A 22,227-nucleotide genomic window follows, 5' to 3' on the forward strand; every position below is an offset into this window, starting at 1 on the left:
CAGAAGGCGGATCCGGTGGCAGAAGGCGAAGCATCAGGAAGGAAACTATCAGGAGGGGAAGCATCAGGAGGGGCTGCCGAGCGGCGCCCCAGGTGCGGCGGGGCCGTGGTTTCGCTATGCAAAGCCGCCCACTGCAGCCGCACCCCGCCTCACGCCGCTGCCCGGGCGGCTCCGAGCGGCATCGAGGAACGGCTGCAGAGCGTGAAAAAACCCTGCTATTTATGAATTAGTGTAGGGGTTTTTTTCTGCCTTGGGAAGACTGAGGGGATACTTCAGGAAATGACAGAATCAAGTTGGAAAAAACCTTGGAGACAACCGAGTCCAACTTGTGACTCAATACCACCACGTCAACCAGACCATGGCACCAAGTGCCATTTCCAGTTTTTCCTTAAACATCTCCAGGGACAATGACTCCACCACCCCTCTGGGCAGCCCTTTCCAATGGCTAATCATTTCTGTGAAGAAATTCTTCCTAATGCCCATGGCAGTCTCTAGCTCCCTCACGAGGGGAAGTGGAGAGGCAGGTACCGATGTCTTTACCCTCATGGCCAGCAACAGCGAGTCAGAGGAGGTTCAGGATGGATACCAGGAGGTTTTTCACTCAAAAGATGGTAGGGCACTAAAACAGTCTCCCCAGAGAGGTGGTCACAGCACCAAGAAGCGTTCGGACAACGCTCTCAGGCACAGAGTATGACTCTTGGAGTGTCCTGTGCAGGGCCAGGAGCTCGAGTCGATGTTTTCTGTGAGTCTCTACAAACTCGGGACTTTCTGTGATCCTGTAAAATCTCCTTTCCAGCACCACAATCCCTTTTCCGCCCCTCAGGGGAGGCGGGAACGAGCGACCACGGGGACAAAGGGCCGCGTCCCCTTTAAAGCCGCCCCCCGCCGCCCCACGTGAGCGGCCCGGGGCGGGCGTTATCAGCCGCGTCAGTTCCGCTTGTGTCGCGCTGCGGAGGAGCCACGCGCGGAGCAGGACGTGAGTGCTGGGTCCCCTCGCGCGCCCCCGCCACGCCGCCATTTTCTCTTGCGCGCCCCTTCCCACGACCCCCGCTACCGTCGCCACCGCCGCGGCACTTCCCGGCCCGATCGGGACAGCCGCGGACCGGTGGCCGCAAGGCGAGGCTTCCCCTTGTTCCTCGAGTGCCCGCGGTGCCCAGCGGGGGGGATACCCTGCTGTGGAGCGGGAGGAGCGAGCCGCCGCTGCTGAGGGGGAGCTGCCATGTTGTGGGGCACAGAGTCTGATAGAGGGATAAGATGGCGCCCGGCCGCGCTCCCCCCGGCGCCGGGGGCCGGGGGTAGACCCAGCCCGCCGGCGACCCCGTGCCCGTTAGTTTCCGTGCTGTTCTTTTCACCCAGTCAGCCGCGGGTAACCCGCAGTCCCTTCGCTGCTGCCCTGCCCCGGGAAGAACTGGACGTTCTCGCCCGCCCACCCCCTGGCCCCCCACCCTTGTTCGGGTCTCGACTCTTATCTTCGGGGGGCGACACGAGTCGTTGAAAAGAGGAATAGGGGAGGAAAATGGCGGCTGGGATCCGCCTACCTGGAGTTCCCGATTCGTCTTCCTTTCCTTACCTTTCCCTAGTCTCCTTTGGTTTGGCTCATCCCGTCCCCCTCGCCGGCGCTGCGGTGTCTCCTCAGGCTCGGCCTCTCCTGGGGAGCACCCAACACCCCACATCCCTTTTTCCTCCGCTTTCCGCCCACACCTTCCTCCATATTGTCCCTTTCTCCGTCCCATGCGGACCCCGGGGTCATCCCCCGAAACATCGTTTGGCTCGCCGACTCAGTGTCATCCGTTTGCTTATTTTCACATTGTCCCATTCCAGCGCTCCTCTGCCTCCATCCTAGAGCGTGGCTTGTGTGCTTCCTCACACCCTGTATCCTGTGCAGTGCTGCAGCTTCCGTCCTTGTGCTACAAGTTATTACCACAGGTCTTGGCCAGCTTTAGAACTACGTTGATCCATTAGCATTATTTGGACTCCGGTTTGGTTGTTTAGTTTTGTTGGTGTTTTTGGTTTTTTTTTTCTTTTCATTTGCATATGTGGGGGTTTTATTTCACTGCCCGTTTCACTGTTATTCCTTTTTTCTTTCCTGAGATACTCTGTAATGCTATCTTGGCCTTTCCTAGCCGATGTTTGTGTTGTACAGTTTCAGGGATGCTTAATTTTACTCTAAAAGACCGAATGAGCGGTATTTTTGTTTCAAAGTTTCTAGCAGCAGGGACGATGTGTAACCGCTATACCTAACCACATGTTTGCATACTACGGTGACGTGCAAGGACACCTGGCAGCACGCATTCAAGGAATGCTGAATGTCCGCTTGTCTGGCGAATTAATAGTCTCCAGTGACTGATGTGTTGAAGTTGCAGTGAAAATATTAATTGCAGTGCTGTAGCTCTTTACAGCTGAGGTGTATTTCAGACTGTTACATTATAGGTGTGAGCTCAAGCGTCACGTGTGTGACAATTGTGCTGCATGTTGCTTGCAAATCCAACTGGGTGAAATGCCTGTGACATAATGTACATACTCCTAGAGTGTTAATAATTCACGTTTGTGGATGTAACAGAAAGGATTCAGCTGGAGGGCACTATTGTATTGTGTGTTTTACATTGTGGGTTTTGTCATGTGCAGGGATATATGAAAATCGTGAAAAATCATTCTGCTGTAGACAGCTCAGAAGCCAAACCACTGCATTTAATGTGCTCTAAATGTGTTTTAATGCAGTTGCAGCAAAAAAAGGAAAAGAGACAAGAGGGAAGAGTGCTTGATATTGCATCTGCAGTGCATATTTAAAGCTTAAATGAAAGGATAGGAAAATCTTTAGGAGGGCTTGAAGAAGATGAGCCAGTACAAACAGGTTTGAAGATTGCTTTCCAGCCGAAGTGGAATGTCATTCCTTATATAGTGTTTTCATGTTATTTTTCTTTTCCCAGAATGCCTAAATCAAAGGAACTTGTATCTTCAAGCTCATCTGCCAGTGATTCAGATAGTGAAGTTGACAAAAAGGTGAACAATACATACAATTCATTACTGTATTAACTCTTTTGTTTCAGGCTTGGGTTAAGGAATTAGGTGAGCATTGTGCTGCAACAAGCATGTCATTCTGTATAATTTATCAGACACTTTAAGAAACTTTCTCTCCCACTCACTTATCTCAACAACTGCAACAACAAAAACCAAACAATCCACCTTCCAAGTGTGGGTGGATTGCATTATTTTTTCCCTGAAGAAAAGTTTTTTTTTCAGTTGCACTTTGTTTTCTTCATGCCATTCCATATGATAATTGCAAATTCCCTGTGATTCTTTGCTGCTTTGTGGCAAGCTTCTGAACACTTCTGTATCAACTGCTTTGGTGGGAAGAATTTGAACTTGAGAACATGCCTACAGCCACCCTCTGCCATTTTAATATATGGATTACTTCTCCATGACAAAAATCTGCACTTGCCCTGGGCTCCTTGTGTCACTTGCTTACTTGTTTGCATGGGTTTTTTTCTCTGCTTTATTTTCTTTTATTTGCTGTTACACCATCTCCTAGTTTCTCACTCAGAAGCTGAGCCAACCTGAGTGTCTTTGAGTGGATAAATTTTAAGATGATTGTTGTAAATGTATAAATCAAATGTTTCCGTTTAATTTAAATATTTATTTTAGTTAGAAGTTTGTGCGGATGTATCAGTCATGTTGAACAAAAGCAAAATGACTGTAGAAATCAAAGTGATTTAGAAAAAAACCAGTTAATTTATCTTTTTAAAGAAATGATAGGTGGTAACACAGACACCAGGTGTTTTAATGTAGTACAGTACATCGAGAGATCTGGTCTCCTATTTTTACATGAGTAGAAATAGTAACTTTGTAGCTTCTTTGTGTAATCTGATTTACAGGTGATATGGTCTGAATGCTTTAAAATGTCGCATAATTTATCATGCTGTGGGCAATGGTTAGATGCTTAGTAAAAAAACTGGTCTCTGGTAGATGTGGTTTCCAGATTTTTTTATTGTCTTATTAGTTATCTTAATAAATAATTTTTCTGGATTATTTACTATCTTATCTAGGTGTTCTTGTGTTCTTTTTTTGGTGTTTTTTTTTTTTGGAGGCGTTGCAAGCTATGCTGTTCTATACTTTTTGTTCCATTTAGGGGAAAAGAGGGTGCCATTTCCATCAGACTTAATTTTTTTATTAAAACTATTGAACTGACTGTGTTACTGTGCAAAAAGAGAAGGATTTTTGAGATGTATTTTGATGTGATTAAATTATTTTCAAAGCCAAAGTGTTACTTCACTGAGAACAGAATCAGGCTCATTTTGAAGTCTTTAAATTCCAGCCTAAATGTACAGTCTTGAATTCCTGTCTTCACAGCAAGAAGGTGATGAAGTGCATTGCTTGGTAGTAGGCTGTGATATACAGTGTAAACTTATCTATAGCATACAGAGTGATTGTGGCTCATGCTTTTCTTTTTTTTTTTTTGTTTTACTCCAAGGCAAAGCGGAAAAAGCAAGTAACTCCAGAAAAGACTGTAAAGAAACAAAAGACTGGTGAAAGTTCAAAAGGTGCAGCTTCTTCTAAGCAAAGCAGTAACAGAGATGAGAATATGTTTCAGGTAAAATTGATGACTCATAGAGCCTGGTTAAGGTAACATGTTACATCATATGTTGTATAAATTTTACGAGGTGATCTGAACTTTCTGACAGTGTAGTGCTTGGCCTCCTGGAATCCTTGGCCGAAGGGGATTATGAGGCTGGCGTTGACATGAGGTGCTCAGAAAAGCCTGGTCTGGTTTCAACAAGAGTAAAAGAATCTGCGTTGTATCAATTGATCTAATTCTCATGACTTTGCTCCTGGTATCTGTGGGTAGTCATTTTGTCAGTAAATACAGCACTTGCTGTCAGTATACTTGAAATATTAGATCAGGTTTTTCTCTACATGGAAATGTTTTTTTAATTAGGGCTCTTGAAAAATATGTTCTTGGAAACCAAAATGTGGACTCTTCGTTCCTATTTAACTAGGTCAAGGGCAGCTTGGCCTCCTGTGTTATTACAGCATCTTGGAATCAGTTTTGTTTGTTCCTTTATGTTATGATGTAGGATCTTATCACTGAACATCCATGAAGATAGTAACTTGTGGTATTGCCTGTTTTTAAGATTGGATGAATGTCTCTTTTTCAGCAGAAAGATGCATTTGTTAATTCAGGGTATTGCAGTTCCCAGGGCTAGCCAAGGCAGTAGCAGTGTGTGCTGAGCGTTGATACACAGCATGGAATTAGCTGTTTTGGGGATGTGGATCAAGATCTATTAAAGGTCTCTGACTAGCTGGCTGGAAAGGAACTGAAATTCTTGGGCCTTTGAGTCTCAAGTTTGTGAAAGGGTATGGGAAAGGTGCCTAGTGAGATGACTGAAGCACAGAGTAATGTAAATGAAATGGTTCTGGGCTGTAGCAGTGTGAAGTAGTACAGGGGAAGAAAAGTCTGTTCTAGAGAGAAGACCTGCTTAACTGATACTGCCATGCAGAGCAGTTATTTTTAATGTCCAAGTTCTTACTTTCTCAGTTATGTTTAGAAGGGAGAACTTTGCTTGAAGGCTGTGTCTGGACTTCTGTATTGAAGGAAGTGTATAATATTTTTAGTTCTGCTTGGACATGCTTTGAACCCTGTAGGAAAAATGAAATAGTGAATTTTACAACTTAGTAAGTGAACTGCAAGTAGAACTCTAAAGAATTGTGTATAAACTTAAAGCTATGTTTGTAGTAAGTTTAGAAATTCTAGTTGCTATGGTTGTCATATGTTCAGAAATTCCAGCCTTGGAGAAAACTTAAAAATTTTTAGTGCCCCTGATGCAAAAATGCGCCCAGATCCTTTCAAATAAAAGCGAAAGTATGCATGATCTGGTTTCTTGAAACCTCTTCGACCTAAGATAATAAAAAGTTACTAAAAACAGACAGTGGAGGATTCACATTACTCTGACAAGAACAAGGTTCTGCTGGTGTCGAGTAGAACACAGATCTTAAAATATCACCTTGACCTAAAATACCAGCATTACCCAGTCTGTGCCTGCCTTTGAAGTAATCAACAATAAAATATTTTGTAGACTACTGATTGTGTTGTGGTGAAGCATTGTCAGTTTTTGTAGTCTATATAAACTTCTGTGCAGTAACTAACATGCAGATGTTAAACTATAGAAGTAAAACTACAGTGGGTCTGAGGATACTCCCCCTTCTTCCCCCCCCTATCCAGGAGGGCATGCTTGTTAATTTTTTAGATCTAGTTTTGTTTGTTCTAGGCGTCTTAATGATACTAGAAACCTTTCTGGAGAGCTTCTTTCTCAAGGCAGTAAAATGATCTCTGATGTGGAAGTGACTTTGCAGTATAGCTTTACCAGAGGGGCTTAAGCTGATGGAAATCGGGCTGTAAAGCATTCATAGGATAGTCACAAGTTCTGTGGTGTCCATATTGTGTGTGGGAGTGGCTGCAAATGATGTGAAACCAAGAGTCTTCTTGTTCTATACCCTCAGGCTGTGTTCTTGAAGCACACAGATTCCCTTAATATAGAGCTCATTGTGACTTCTGTAGTTTTCATAAATATGTACATTTACATTTTTGTTGAAATTGTTGGTGTAATTTTTTTTTGCAAGTACTTACAAACATGGTTTTAATGTAAGGAGAAGACAATTTGTTCAGTGTAAGAGACAAGGTGTATTCTATGTATTTGCATGCCTTTGCTTTATTAGATTTTATAGGGTACCTGATATACTCTGGAACTTGATGAAGGATTTGTGTGCTGTTAGGATGCAGAAATTTCTGTTACTCCCATGTGTGGTGTATTACTGGAGGCCCTAAGGACAGGCATAATTTGTGTTAACATGGAAGGGTTTAGCCTTGCTGCATTAGATTCCTGTCTGTGGCTTCAAGCCAACCTGAGCTCTGCACCATGTGCTTTGGTTAGTTTGACTAATCGTATCATCTACCTATGCCTGATTTGGAGAAGGTTTGTCAGGATTCATTAATGGCTACCCAGAGCAGAGCCACATGGCATGATCATGCATTTAACTGAAATTGTTATTTCAGTAGTTGTCTCTGTGTTTTCTGTCCACTTCCCAACCCCTTTTTTTTGTTGTTTTTTTGAGTTTTCACCATACTTGGGCTTTGACTTTTGAGGCATAAGTTCTTTGATTTTTCCAGTATAATCTCCCAGTGTCCTTATCATAGACTCCTGAAAGAAGGTAAACATAGAAATTCATGATGCTCTGAAACTGTTACTGGTTTAGGACACTAATTACGAAACTTAGGTGGTCACCGATGCATTTCACAATTTGCTTTGCTGCAGATGTCACTGTTCACAGGACTCCTGTGTTCCTTACATATGGTTATTGGCTAGGGCAGAGGATTTTTTGCTGTTTATGATTGCTCTGTGGGTGTATAGCTTAATCCAGAGAAAGTGAAATTAAGAAAAAGGATGAAGAAGGTGCTTCTGAAACGCACAGAGGAAGTCTGTTGCATATCTCCGAAAGGAACAGAGATACATTCAGTGCTTTTTATTCTAAGAAACAGAAACCAGGAAATAATGGTTTTAATGTTTTCTTATTTATTTAAGTCAGTAGAATAATATAATCTAAGGATCTGTGCTATTTAATAAAAAGTATATGAACTTCTCTGTGAAGCTTGAACTGCACTAAATACTTGGTTATAAATCATGATAACTGTCTTGGTTTCTCTTTGTGTGCGGGTCACTTCAGACACTTCAGCCCAGGAATCTCCTCCCTGGCCAGAGGAGGAGCAGCCGTGCTCTCAGGGGACAGTGAGGATGGGGTAGGATTAGTATTCAATGTGCCTCTCTCCAGATCATCAAATCTCACTATTTTCAGACAGCTGATATTTCTGGGAAAGTCTGGTCTCTTCTTCATTTTTCTTCAGCTTCAGCTGGCAGCAGTTTTGACTCCATTATTGTGGAGAGCCTGGTTCAAGAACAATAGGTGCCTTAAAGAAATATAGAAGCCTGCTGTAAAGCAGCCTTTCCCAGGCTTGATCCTGTAAATAATTAGGTTCTCAGCTACCTTCTATATAAACAACAAGATTCTCAAACCGTTCTGTCCTTGGCTGCTACTGGGAACAGACAGTCAATCTGGGAATAGATATGAAGGTTTTGAGAACCTTTCATATTATGGTGGGAACACTGATCTTGGTTTCAGTAAACTAACTTCAGGTATTGTAAACAAAAGGGGGAGCTGAAGTTTTCTCTACAGCCTGTCAGGAGCTCAGATTTTGCAATATGCATGAACTTAATTAACACGGTTATAAAAAGTGACTGATTGATGAATAAACCAGAGTCAGATGCGAAAAAACAACTAAGGTGGTCGCTCCCTCACTTCGACACATTATCTTTTAATCATCCGGCTTCTAATTTCTTTTATTACACAGTAATTTGCAAGAACAAAAGAGGGAGAATTCTTTTTTTCCGTGCCTGTATTTTTTTTAAATTTAGCTTATGTTCTCTGCAGCACTATGCATTTTCTTTGTTTGAATAGTGCACAGTTTGGATAGTTGGGATAGATGTGACATTTCCAGCTGGAGCCTCTTGTCTCCAAAGTGTGGCTGATGACACTCATGAATCTTTCAGACCTGCACAGACCTCTGTGAGTGCTGCCAGCCACTAGATGTCAGCATTATTTTAAAAATAAACAGCTGTGCTACCTATTGCCATTCCTGCTTAAAATGTGCTGATGTGAAGTTGATGAGACTTGGTGACCAGTGCCTAGAGGCTACAGGCTTTCATATTTATGAAATGCTCAGTGACACCTGTGTGGCTCGCAGCATACCAGGGTGAATCTTAGTAATTACTTCCCACATTTTTAGACATTGTGAAAAAGACACCAGTACCTTCTAAAATGGGTGAGAACAAAGATTTCATAATGAGACTTCTGAAGTTCAATTGTGCTTGCATTCAAGTGTGAGTCTGTCAATGGAGTGAGTGAGGCAGCTCCCTGTCAGAAAGAAATCTTTTACACCATGGAGCCCCCATGGAAGGGCTGGAGAACTTCTGTGTGCACATTAGGGCTGCCCCCACATTTGGGGGGAAGCTGGCTAAACTGATTTAGTGACTCACTGGTGTAGGCAAGATATAGAGATGTTTTTATATTCTCTCCATTGCTCTTCAAGTGGCTAATTTGATAGAAAATAAGCCAACAGGAACAAGCAAGTAGCTTTCTTTTGGGAAGATGATCCCTCTCTCATCACACGAGTGCCTGTGTCAGCCCAAGGGTGAGACTGTGCAGCTGGGGGCAAGATTAAAGAAAGGCAGAGGGACAGCCCTGTGACAAATGTGAGTCATCAGGTTTTCTCCTATTTTCTGTTTGCATTCTTTGCCTGGGAGGCACAATATCTACCTGTCCTGTAGACTCAATTTCCATCCTCGTGCTCCTTTTGCTTTGACAGCTATTCCTTCCTATGTCCTGGGTAGAGCTTGAGTGTTCTCTGCAGTTCTCTGTGCCAATTTTCCTGTCCTCAAGAGAGGACTAATCCATTGTTTTAGTAATCCATCTCTTCCCATTCACATCACTCTTAAACATTTCCTTTTTCTCTATTTCCCACAGTAATTTGTAGAAGTGCAGTTAACTCTTTCTCCATTTCAAGCCTTGTATTGTTGCTTCAGTGTAGTTTTTTGTGCAGTCATTGGGTTTGTCTTGGCAGATCTCTTTATCCATCTTGACATTAGGAGTTTGAGAGGAGTTAAGAGTTGGCTGGAACAAATGGCAGAGGGCCTGCAACTGTAAATCCAATAGGACAAGGGCTCTCTGGTGAAGATCTGAATAAAATGTCAGTGCTTAACAACTAATAAAGAATAACATGATAATAGCTCATTTCAGGCTCTGCTTCGTGTCAGCATTGAAACTACATCTGCTGACTCACAAAGGACATATAAATTCACGTTCTCATCCTTTTTGGTGTGTTCTGTGGTTCCCATGCTGCATGGTTACTATGCAGTGCGTAATTTTAGGCGCTTTATAACATTTTTGGTTTTCTGTAGGCTTTTGAACATTTCTTCTAGGTATAGGTCTTGCTGAATTCCTATTTTATCTCTTACTATTATTCACTTGGGGTAAATCACACTTGACTTTCTGGAGGAGGAAAAGAAGTTAGCCCCCATGGGTTATGGATCTCTTTGTCTCAAATGTGTCTGATACGAGGAGGTTTTGAGTTGTGATTGAATTTTATACTCCCTGAAGTTCTTGCATGTTTGCAAAATTGTTATGTTTGCTAGAATGCAGTAAATACCAGACGTAAACTTTATTCTGAGTTGGGAAATTCATATCCCCCTGGAACTAAATGCTTTATTTCCCACAGGTTTGGACTGCATTATATTGGTGCCATTCATGTCACTCCACTGAAAATTGTGTCAGCATTCTCATTAGAAGTTGTTTTTCAGAGGTTATAACTTGGACATAAAAATTTGCTTCCACTTAAAAACTTGGTCTTAGCCCAAGAAGTAATTAAAAAACCACCAGCATTTTCTTTCAATATGATTTGTGTTATTTTGGGAAGAGAAGAGAGAATAAAAAAAACTAACACTGAAAAATGGCAAAGTGTGGGTTACAATTTGTTCAACTTTGACCAACTAAATGATGGGGAAAATCAGAATTTTTCAATCTTGTTAAGCTGTAAAACACTTCAAGATCTTTTTAGTTTTATCAGTTTGTTAGGTGGAAAGGTGGAGAATATGAATATGCATGAAGGAATGAATCTACCCTGCATGGAGGGTGAGCAGGTACTTTCCCTTCAGCATTTTTCCAAAGCTGAGAGTGCCCATCCTGAACTCAAACATCCTGAGCTCTGAACTTTAAATCCTGCCAGTCTGGAAGTCCCACTGTCCCTGACTTAGTTAAATCACTTATATGTCTCAGAAGTTATGGTGAATAACACCTTTCTTTGGGGTGCAGGATTGCACAGAACCAAGGAATGGTAAAAGCAGCTACTCCATTTTTTGTGGTAGGTGCATGTGGACCATGTTCCTGGGCACAGCAAATTGACAGAAGGGAGTTGGGATGCCCCAGGTGGGGCCTCTCTTTGGGTGAATTGTGGTCCTGTTTGTTTGTAGGGTCTCAAAGTACCTCTGTTTGGTGAGTGATAAATGGTTGTCATGGTTTAACTGCAGCCAGCAGCCAAGCCCCAGGCAGCCACTTGCTCACACCCCCATCAGTGGGACTGGGAGAGAACTGGAAGGGTAAAAGCTGGAAAACTCGAGGGTTGGGATGAAGACAGTTTAGTAGAGAAAGCAGAAGCCACACAGGCAAGCAAAACAAGGAGTTAATTCATCCCTTCCCATGGGCAGGCAGGCAGTTCAGCCATCTCCAGGAGAGCAGTGCCCACCACATCTAGGTGTCACTTGGGAAGACAAATGTCATCATGCCCAGCATGCCCCCTTCCCTCCTCTTCCCTCCCCTTTCTACCCTGAAGGTGATGTCCCACGGTCTGGAATGTGCCTTTGGTCAGTCGGGGTCACCTTTCCCGGCTGTGTCTCCTCCCACTCTCCCGAGCACCCCTGGCCAGTGTGGCAGGGGAGAAGCAGAAGAGGCTTTGGCTCTGTGTGAGCTCTGCTCAGCAGCAACCGAAACATCTCTGTGTTAGCATCACTGGGCTCAGCACAAAGCCAAAACGCAGCCACACATCAGCCGGTGTGAAGAAAACGAATTCCTCTCAGTACAGCCGCTCTTAGAATGGTTATAGAGACAGAAAAATACCTTCAATCACTGGAATTACTCTTATCTTTATCGGCAGGTGCATGAAAAAAGAAATATTCAGAAATTAACCTGTATCAGAATTGCAGGTAGCTAAGTATCAAGGATGATTAATTTACTTAATTAACGAGTTAAGTCTAAATTTTGTTTGAGTGTAGATGTTTGGAACTGTACTTTAGAACCCAGCTTAATAATTTTAGTAGTGGCAGCTTTTGCATAGAATTCAACTAAATATCTGAAATTCATTTGGAACATTAATCTGAAATCTTGATGTGATGTGAAGTCTAACTTAATTTCAGCATTTACATAGAGAAATGCTTTTATCTAAGATAGACTTCATGACTGAGAGTTAACTTGGCGTTATTGCCCCTCACCTTACTGTAGTTGAAGTAAGACAGAATCTTTCTTATCCTTGAAAATGATATTCTAAACCCTTCTACTGTACTTGCAGCTGTAATCTGCTATGTTGAATTAGATTTTATTTTTTATAACAAATCTGAGAAGGCACTAATATTCTTCAGTAGCCATGGAAAAAAAGGGTGCTGCAGAGTGCTACTAGTTGAAGCTGTTCCTGGAGGTGACCTTAAAAGTTACTGGAGCATTAAAGGGTAAAACTTAGAAATGTTGTCCATGTAGGCTATTTTCTATTCCTATTCTTTGCCAGGAATGCAGGTGGACTTGGGCATGGTAGCAGATTTGGTCTGAAAGAGCTAAGCTGCCATAACATTACAGGAGTTTTAAATCTGTATTGTAACTTCATACATTGAAAATACTGTCTTATGAACAGTAATGTCTTATTAATTTTAAAGGATGCTTTGAAGTAGAAGTGCTTCAGAATTACATTATCTTAATTGTTCTAAAATGAATTTAGATGTTATATAGTATCTGCAGAAAAAGAAAAATTCATGTAAGCAAAGATAAAGTATTCATATTTGTATCTATTTTGTGAAATGAGAGGATATGACTTAAACATCTGTGAATTTTTGTAGTTGGTTGGAGAGTTCTTCAGTCTTACAGGTCAAACTTAATTCTAGTGGTTTTGGGCCAGAAGTGTAGGGCCCATCCTTAAATTGTATCAAAATGCAACATGGAGAGATAAAGGAAGTTGAAATTGAAAGTTAGTGTTTTACCAGGAAGGAATGCTTTATTTTAAAATTGTGTACTTTAGAATCTGTTCTTTTGTTATATAAAATGTATCCAGAAGATATATGCAGAATAAAAAGGATTTCTTAGAATTGCAAGAAGTTTTACTTGATTATGTTTTAATTATATATTTTCTGGTTCTCAGATTTATGTTGTACTTGGATTTTATCTGAATAGATAGATTTTTATCATGTTTGGGAAGATATTGAATAAGCCGAAATTCAGAGTGTATTGCATAGTTGGTAGTATGATTCTTCCCCAGCTTCTCCCCCCCCCCCCAGAAAAAAAGAGGTACTCATGTAATTTAGTTGTGACACTGATTTGAAAATTATGGAATTCTAAAGTCCAAGTTCCAAAATTTCGTACTGTGCTACACACTGGTAAACTTAAAAGATTTGACTGTTCTTTTGAAGAGCTGGTGGTACAGTCAGGCGCCCATGAAGACTTGGGAGTGGGTGTGGACAGTTGGTGGCTAATTTTCATTTCCATCTGTATTTACTGTGTTAAAAGAAAAGGGGGGAAGGTATCACATGTGAATATCTTAATTTGCTTTCTGAACTTGTGGAATGGACTAAAAGTTAGATTTGGGAGTATTGCTCCCTTTGTCCTTTTTTGTTTAGAACTTTTGCAAAGGAAATAATTTTTTTCAGAAAACAATAAATTCACGACTTGCTAGAAACAAGTATGTAAAGAATACATGTATTTTTATTCTAGGAGAGCTGCTTTTGCTTTGAGCATTGCCTGCTCAACCAGTTTTAAGTCGTTACTTATTAGCCTACTGACTACTCTGAATTAAGCATTTAATCTAGTTGTTTCTGTGGCATCTAAAATAAGCTGCAGTGTGACATGTCAGAGTCTAATGCTGCTGGGGAAAGTGAATGCTCTAATATGTAAAATACCTAATAGACCCTTGTATGTTTTGACAGATTGGCAAAATGAGGTATGTCAGTGTTCGAGATTTTAAAGGGAAAGTCTTAATTGATATTAGAGAATACTGGATGGATCAAGAAGGTGAAATGAAGCCTGGCAGAAAAGGTATTGTTCTGCTTCATGTTACTTTGTATTGAAACATGGTCTGCACTTTGCAGTAGAATTTCCTATATAATATTTTTCTCCTTTGTTGGTGCATTATACTTACTGAGTATTATTTTCACTTTCTTATGATTTGTATTTTCACAAAGGATTAGTTTTATCTGTAGGTTATGGATAAAATCTTAAGTGAGTCTGTTCTCCTAAAGAGATCCTCCATGATTTATGGAAAGCAAGATGTCAAATACAAGCAAATTTGGTAGGGGAGTTATAAACATATTTACACCACTGCCATATTTCTTCTCCCCCCACCCCAAGTGATTAACTTAATGAACTGAATTTCCTCTTATGGTTGGATTTCTTTTTTCAGAATTAGCTGAAAACATTTAATCATTTTCATAAGATTTTAAATTTTATTAAACCAACCATGTCCTTCAGCTTCTACTAAATTTTAGATTAAAATAACCTAAACATTTAATGTGACTAATTATTAAAAATTGTTAAAAAATGTTTTAGTAGAAGGAGAAATATCTCAAGTGTCCCAAGTTTGTAATCTGTAGCACAGCACAAGCCATAGTACTTCTAGTTGCCGCTTGTACAGTTGCTTTTCATGGCAAGGCTTCACTGTGTACCATTTTCAGAACTTCCACATCTCAAGATGAGGATTGTAGGGCAGTTGGCAGTGCTGGTGCTCTGCTTAATGTTATATTGCTTCTCTTTGAAAAGCCTACTTTTTATCCATTTTCATACAGCATCAGTGAAAGGTAAGTATGAAATGTTCTGCCCTGGGGATTCACAGAATGACAGAGTGGTTTGAGTTGGAAGGAACCTTGGAGATCATCTCATTCAACCCCACTCCCTGCTATGGGCAGGAACACCTTCCCCTAGACCAGGTTGCTCAGAGCTTCATCCAGCCTGGCCTTGAGCACTTCCAGGCATGGGTCATCCACATTTTCTGGGCAACCTGTGCCAGTGCATTGTCACACTCAGAGTACAGAATTTCTTCCTAATACCCACTCTAAATCTATCCACTTCCATTCCACCCACCCCCATTCCTCCCTGTCCTGTCACTACATGCTGTTGCAAAAAGTCCTTCCCCAGCCTTGTGTACTGGCAGGCTGCTAAGCTTGAAGAAATCTAATGTACAATCACTGTAAGGTTTGTTACATTCTTCTGGTGTATTCAGTAGCAACTCAGTAAGCAGTCATTTAGAAAATTTGAGAAGCATTTTCAACATTGCTTAAATAACCACTGAGAATAGGTTTGCATTAATAGCTATACTGGTGCTCTGCAGGAAAATTGCTAGTTTTGGATTTGTTGCTAGTTAACGGAAAAGGTTACTTCTAAGGACTTCATGTTCTGTGTTTCAAGGTAGAATTCAATAGTATGTGCACTTGGAATGGCAAACAACAGGATTTGATGGGTGGGCCAAGTGACAAAAATGAGAGGATGTAGATAGAAGTGTTCATCAATGCAGCAGGAGTCTGAATTTTGTTATGATAAAAATAATCTGATACAATGTGAGTCGAATGTTTCCTTGATGCACTCATAAGCTGCTTATCTATCTATCTATCTGTCTGTCTGTCTATCCTGAAACCAGTGTAAGCAGTCAAAATTTTGTAATAGAACAAAAATAAACCCAGCAGTTTAAATTACTGTCAGTGTCTTAAATAGCAGGTCTGAATTTTGGTTGGTTCATCTGGTCTGTGATTGAGGGACATCTTCATGATGTTTAATCCCCTGATAAAGGTTAGCACATCTGACCTGTTTTCAGATGAAACCTGCCCTCCAAAGACTGGTGGAAGACTGCTTAGGGAAGCCCCATGTACACAACTTGCTGTTTTAAATTGTGATGGTGCTCTGATAAGACAGTGATGGAAAAGAAAAGGCTATGTGCTCCAAAAATGGAATTCAAAGTTTCAGCTGTTTTCAGGTCCTGCTCTACCTTCAGGCAGAAAGCAATGAAGGAAAGCTATCACTGGGAGAGGAGGGTAGGAATAATTAGTTGGAAGAGCTTGACAGGAAAAAAAGAGAGATGACTGGGAGCCCTGGGAGCCTGCACTTTCCAAAGAGTGGTTCTAGAAATTTTTGGGTAAGAATGAGTAGACCAAAGCACAGATGAAACATCTGCTTGAGGGGAAGATGAGATCAAATTTAGAACTGAAATAATGGTTTGTGGAGTACTGAATGATTATTGGTTGAGTGTCACTAGAAGCTGTAGAGAACTTGAAGTAAAAAGTAACTTAGGTGTTGGTTTGTGAGTGCTAGGGAGTGGTAGAGAGGGAGTCTCTCCAAAAGGCTCCTTACAGCACCTGCTATTTGTAGTAGTTTAAGAAACAAAAAGGGGAATTCCCCCTCAGAATTACAGTAATGGAAAAGTGCACAGCAGACCTGTCTGCATAGGTACAGCTTTTAAGAGCCAACAGGAATAGAAATTATTTCCTTCTTCTCACCCAGGATATTTGTACTGCCTTCTGTCAAGGCCAAAGTTGTTTCACTTCTTGTTTTTACCTAGTACTTGTACAATTATGTTGCACACATTTTTCTTTGTAAACTTGTCTAGAAATGACCTGAAGTTCAGTTGAAGCTTTGGAAGTGAGTAGTTTCAGTTTGTAACTAAGATGGTTGTTGAAGTAACTCAAGTATTAATAGTATAACAGAGGCTTAGTGTATGAAAACAGCCTTTACAATAATTGCACAAGATCTTGCATCACAATTTTCTTTCTGTCTTAAGTGTTTATTTTTAATGCTTTTCAGGTATTTCTTTAAATCCAGAACAGTGGAACCAGCTGAAGGAACAGATTTCTGATATTGATGATGCAGTAAGAAAACTCTAAAGATAGAGCCATACAAAAACTTATATCATTTAGTTGTATTAAGCAGTCTTTTTACATTGGCTTTAGTTTTCTAAAATATTGTTTTCCAAGCTATTGTATATTTGGATAGCAAAACAATTTGTAAGATGAATACTTTTCTTATGTGCATTAAAAGTGTATTCTGAGTGAGGATATTTGTGTATACTTTACTAAAAGGAATTGTGTTGCTTTCACCTCATGGTGTAAAATAAACAAATTAAGTAATATGTAAAGCATACTTGTTTATGGCCTTTCGATTCAAGGAGTTTGCTGATAAGGCCACCTAATAGCTTTAGCAGTTGTTTTAATTTCAGTTTAGTTTACAGTAAATATTCATTTGTTTTATGAGGGGATTTCTTGAGATGTCTCAAGTTCACTTTTTCTTTTACTCAATTTTCTTTGGTATTGCCCTACAGCTGTCTGCTTTAAGACTTGATACAAACAGTGAATACTTGGAAAAACATATTTTTTGTAGATAATTTTCAATACTGTGTTTGCTAATTTACCCTATTTATGTTAAGGGTCTTGATGTTATGTTAAGGGTTAAGATGTTAACAGTCTTGAATATATAGCTTGTTTTGCATTACTTGCATGAAGCATTATGCTAAACAATAACACTTGAACACAAAACACATGCTCTCTCTTCCCATTTTTCTAAAGCTTGGTTGACCTACAAAATTCAAGTAGCCTTTTTTCTGGACTTTGGATGTGAAACATTAACTTCTATACCTCAGAGTAAGACAGTATCTAAAGGCTCCAAATGTGGTTATTAGTTAGAACACTCTTCCAGGTTTGCATTAAATTCATTCTGGAACGCATAATCAGTTATGGAAAAGGAATGGTTTACCTGTCTGTAGGGTTTTCATTCATTTGAAAGTATTGCATAAACAATGATGCTTAAATTAGACTGTAACACAGGTTAAGCAATCAAACAGGATTAAAACTGCTGCAGCCAAAATGTCGTTCTGTCTGTCATGTTTCTGCCTCCTGCACGCTCTGCCCAGGCCTCGGGGTGCTCCCTGTGGCTCCTGTGTGCAGGGCTGGTTGATCTCTCTGCGGAAGGCGCTTAGTGAGCCCAGGGGGATTACCCGGTACACAGCACACCATGACCCAGCAAGCCTGGCTGGTCAGCCCCAGTACCCTGGACAGAAAAGCCTCTGGGAGCATCTCACTGCTTTCATCCTCTCCTGCTGCCATCAGCGCTGTGCCCTCCTGCACCGGGGGAAGGGACCGCTGTGTTAGGGGGTGTCTAAGGGGGTTCCCTGCTACCTCAGCCTGTATTTATAATTTACAACAAGGAGTTTGCGGGTTTTAGTTCTTTTAGCCTTTCTCCCCAGGTGGCCAGCAAGCTGTCCGGGGCTGTGCTGTCACCTGATGCAAACTCACCCCTTGCTGGCACGTCCCGCATCCGGTCCCCATGGGACAGCGGTGCCACCCTCTATGGATGTGACAATATTTCGGCTTCTGGAGGTTGCTATTTTTGCCCGGCGGTGACGGCGAGGTTGGCCCCGCTCCTGCCTGTGCTGTTCCTTCAGAGGACAAACTGCCATTTTGCATTTCCGTGGATAAACCAATATGCAGCTCCTCTTGACTGGCTGACAGAGTGTGTTTCCCTTCCTGAGTCTCAGCAGCATGATCACGGCCTGCATCTGAAATACCACTCTCTGTTACTGAGCCCTGAAAATCAACAGCCTGCACTTCAGCAATTCTAGCCTCAGCCTCTGCCACTGGAGATGGAAAAGGTTCTGTGGAGCTGTGTGTCATGGAAGCTCTGTTACACAAGAGGCTGCCCAGGAGGAAGGGCTTATGGGTGATGCTGAGTCCCTAACAACAGAAGGGAGGACAGAGAATGTGATGGAAAACTTGGAGATGTGAGGGGCACACCAGGGTGGAAGTTGACGGTGCAAGATGAAAGTTTGCTGGCACAAAATAACTACAGTGAAGAAATGGAAGCAGAATTGGAGGAGTTAGTTTTCTGACATAATTAAGCAAAGCAAGAAGATAAAACAGCTTTATGAAAAAGAAGATTTAAAAACTGGTGAATGTCCAACCTAATTAGTTTATGTGTAATTTTCCCATTTGATGATAACAGAGTCTCTAAATTTTGTATAGATAAGCAAGATTTACTGTTTGTTTAGTTAAAGAACATTTTGATATATTTGTTTATATTGCAGACATGATTGTAAGTGCCATATGCTGTTTATGTGCTGCAGAGTTCATAATTCAATGCAAATCGGTATTAAAGGCTGAGGAAAAGAGACTTCATCAAATTAAGTGCATGTTGTTTAATTTAAATATGTCACATATCTTCAACTGCTTTTTAACTTAGCCTCTGTTGATATATTACAAATAAAATTTCAATCTGTTTCTGTATAGCTCAAGAAATCTTACGTTTTTAAGAACTGGTTGAGGGTGAATAAAAGGGTGAGGAGATGTTTGTGATAGCAGATGTGGTTTTGGGCACAGCATTCTTTTCTGAGTGACTCTTAACAACATATAGGGCTATTTGCACCAAATAGAATAAATATGAAATAGCTGCTAAAATTTCACAGATGAGTGAAATAAATTGCTTCAGATCCCTATAGACAGGTTCTAGGTGGTTTTTATTGTAATATATATATAATGTGATTTTGTTCCTTTAAGTCTAAAATTTTGCAACCAGATTTCATGCATTTTACCTCAGAACTTTGAAGTGGCTACTTAAAAGTGCATAGTTATATTAGAGGGAAGATTGTCCTCACTTTGATTACTGTGCTAATAGGTCAATTGTGTTCTGGAAGATGGGAAATTAAAATCATTCATCTGGGGAGATTGAGTGAAAAGGTTTATTATAGCGATTAGTTTTCATGTGGAAGTTGATGGTAGAGGTATTCAAAGAAATTAGTACTTGTTAACCACAAAGTTATTAGTAGATATCAAGAGACAAGTCAGTTTCACAAATGAACTCAAAATGGGATGACTTGATCTGTCTTGTAAGATGGTAATATGCAAGTAACCTCTATAAAAGTGTGACACATTCAGTATTATTTGGAAATAAATGCTAATGAATTGTCATGTAATCATCTGTAGCTTCTCTTAATTTGAGAAGAAAATTAAAATCTTTTTTGGCTAAAGATTCTTTTTTGCAGACAGTGTTAGCTAGGGTGTGTGTTGAAGTATCCATGGAAGAAAATTGTGCATGTATGACGAGGCTGTCTAATGCAAGATAAAAGCACTGCTCCCTTCCCATTTAGGTGATGAGAGATACATTTGATTCTTAGTGTTTATGCAGGGCATATTAGCAATATGTTTTATAAATAAGGCCTACTATGGAGCTTAGGGGAAAAAACACATCACAGAACTGCCAAAGTACTGTATATGTGATAATCAAACTGTCATGTATCATGTTGCTCGTATGTATAGATGTTCATATTGAAAATAAACAAATGCAGTACTAACTTTGGTATTTCTTCTAAAGAAGATGGCCCTGGTTATGTATGTATGTGATCTGTTAGCAAAAACAGTTGATGATTGTAATTCTGGTAACTCAAATGTCTTATTGTTAGTCGTGTGGAATGTTTCATGTTTTGCTCTAGTGTCCAATGCAAAGAGGCCACTGGAAATAGAGCCCTTCAACTGTAATTACTTTAATGTTAAATAAAAAATGGTTAAATGGCATATGTGTAATAACAATTTGAACACTTGGAAATAAAAAGACTTCTGTTGACATAGTGTTATTTTTAATAGAATTTTAGCTGCACTATAATGTTACGGTACTTGCTGTTTCTTGCAGCTGTTGTAATTTGGAAATTTGGAAACTTCATTATCTTATATTTGGTCTGTGTTTGCAGGTAGGAAACTGATTGTGTAGCCCAGAGGGATAGAAATTTTTCACTAGGGTATGAAAAACAGCTGTCATGTAAATACAGAAGCAGCAGATACAAACACATTTTCAAACATCAGCCTGGAGGGAAGTGCCTGGTATGTTGTTACTGTTATGAGATTGGCTGATTATCTTTTCAGTGGAGTTTCTCTTTGACTGTAAATGTTGCCACAGATGAGGTAGAAAAATCTCATGCATTTATTATCATTGGTCAGTTATGTCTGCATAGGCTTCTTCAGGAAGGTTATTTATTTTTCACACCCTTGAAGCGATTGATCTGTAGGGGGTGGATTAATTAGTGGACCATAGCCTTGAACCTATTGTAGCAGGTAGGGCCTGGCGTTCGGAAGATCTCGTGATGTTACGGGAAGACAGGGCCCCTGCCCCCTTAGATAAGAAAATTAACATAGGAATGTAGCCCCCTGAACCAGATGCCAGTAACTTTCCACTTGCCCAGCAACTTTCCATTCCCTACTAACCATAGATGGTAAGGACAGACCCTCACCTGACGTAGAAGCCCCCTAGACTATAAAACCCCATGAGAAGAGAGAATAAAGGCCTTTGATCCTCCACCATACGGGTGTCCGCGTGTTTCTTAGGCCCGAGCGACCCCGGGGAAGGGGGTCGCCGTGCTGTTTCCTGAAACCAGGCCGCCTGCCTTGTATCAGAAGGCAGCATCTGGTGCCGAAACCTGGGAAGCTGATCAGCGCCCGGGGGAACGGGGATTCACCTGGACGGGAAGCAGCAGCTGTGGCGGCCGGTCCGACCACAGCGGGGGGGATGCCCCCGGACCAGCACGGACCATGGGATCCCGCAGCGAAGGTCGTAAGTCAGGCTCATGAGCAATGGGGAATTAAGTGTGAGCTCAGGAATTCTAATCTTGCTATTGCAAGGCTCCTAGAGCTCGGGACGATCGAACGTCCGGTAAATATATTATATTCGGAAGTGTGGGAGAAGCGCACTGCCGCCTTAGCACAGGATACTAAGTCCTCAGACAGTGGTAAAAGCCTCAGAGTGTGGGGGAAAGGAGAAGAGGCCCTACGCAAGGCATTAGAAGAACAGGAGACGTGGAAAGTCGCGCATATAAGTTTATTTCTTGCAGTAAAGCGGGGGGCGGGGGCCGCGACGCACACAGTGTCTGAGAGCGATCGGATTGAATGCGGGAATATGCCAGGGCCGGGAGCGTTCCACCCGAGCCCGAGCCCAGACCCCCCGGAGCCCCCATGGGACCCCCCGACCCTCTCGCGGAGCCCGCCGGGTCCCAGCCCCCCCGCGGAACCTTCCGAAAAATCCACGGTTTCTCTATGTGTCCCTTCCGTGCTGGTTGCCAGCCCAGCGCGGGAGGCAGAGCGGCACGCGCAGTTCTTCTGCTGGGGACAGGCAGAGGGGGCGCGGAGTGCGGCCAGATTGTCGGACCTCGCCGGGACCGGCGGGGACTCATCACCGCCGTTTGCGTTTGAATATGGCGCCGAACCGCATGGCAAGGGCGGAAGGGAAGAGGCGGGGGACGGAGATGCAGTCAGTCTGCTTGACAACGCATGCACGGGCGAGGAGGGAGAAGGGGCGGCCCCCGCGGTGGAGCGGGAGACCAATCAGAGTGCTCTATTCAAATAAAGTCCTTATAGG

General features: G+C 41.7%; 1 protein-coding gene across 2 annotated transcripts; it reads left to right on the plus strand.

Moving 5' to 3' along the window:
- The first annotated feature begins 893 nt into the window (after positions 1-893).
- On the plus strand, positions 894-21,176 carry SUB1 (SUB1 regulator of transcription). 2 transcript variants are annotated; one of them, XM_064735661.1, is made up of 5 exons: positions 894-976; positions 2,928-3,000; positions 4,469-4,588; positions 13,782-13,890; positions 16,642-21,176. In XM_064735661.1, the coding sequence occupies exons 2-5, from the start codon at positions 2,929-2,931 to the stop codon at positions 16,719-16,721; spliced, it is 381 nt and encodes a 126-aa protein (XP_064591731.1). In that variant the 5' UTR covers positions 894-976; position 2,928; the 3' UTR covers positions 16,722-21,176. The 2 variants fall into 2 exon arrangements, with proteins under 2 accessions (XP_064591731.1, XP_064591732.1); XM_064735662.1 differs by lacking the exon at positions 894-976 and adding an exon at positions 1,738-1,926.
- Positions 21,177-22,227: the final 1,051 nt, after the last annotated feature.

This window comes from Zonotrichia leucophrys, chromosome Z (genome assembly GCF_028769735.1).
Source record: "Zonotrichia leucophrys gambelii isolate GWCS_2022_RI chromosome Z, RI_Zleu_2.0, whole genome shotgun sequence".
NCBI lineage: Eukaryota > Metazoa > Chordata > Aves > Passeriformes > Passerellidae > Zonotrichia > Zonotrichia leucophrys.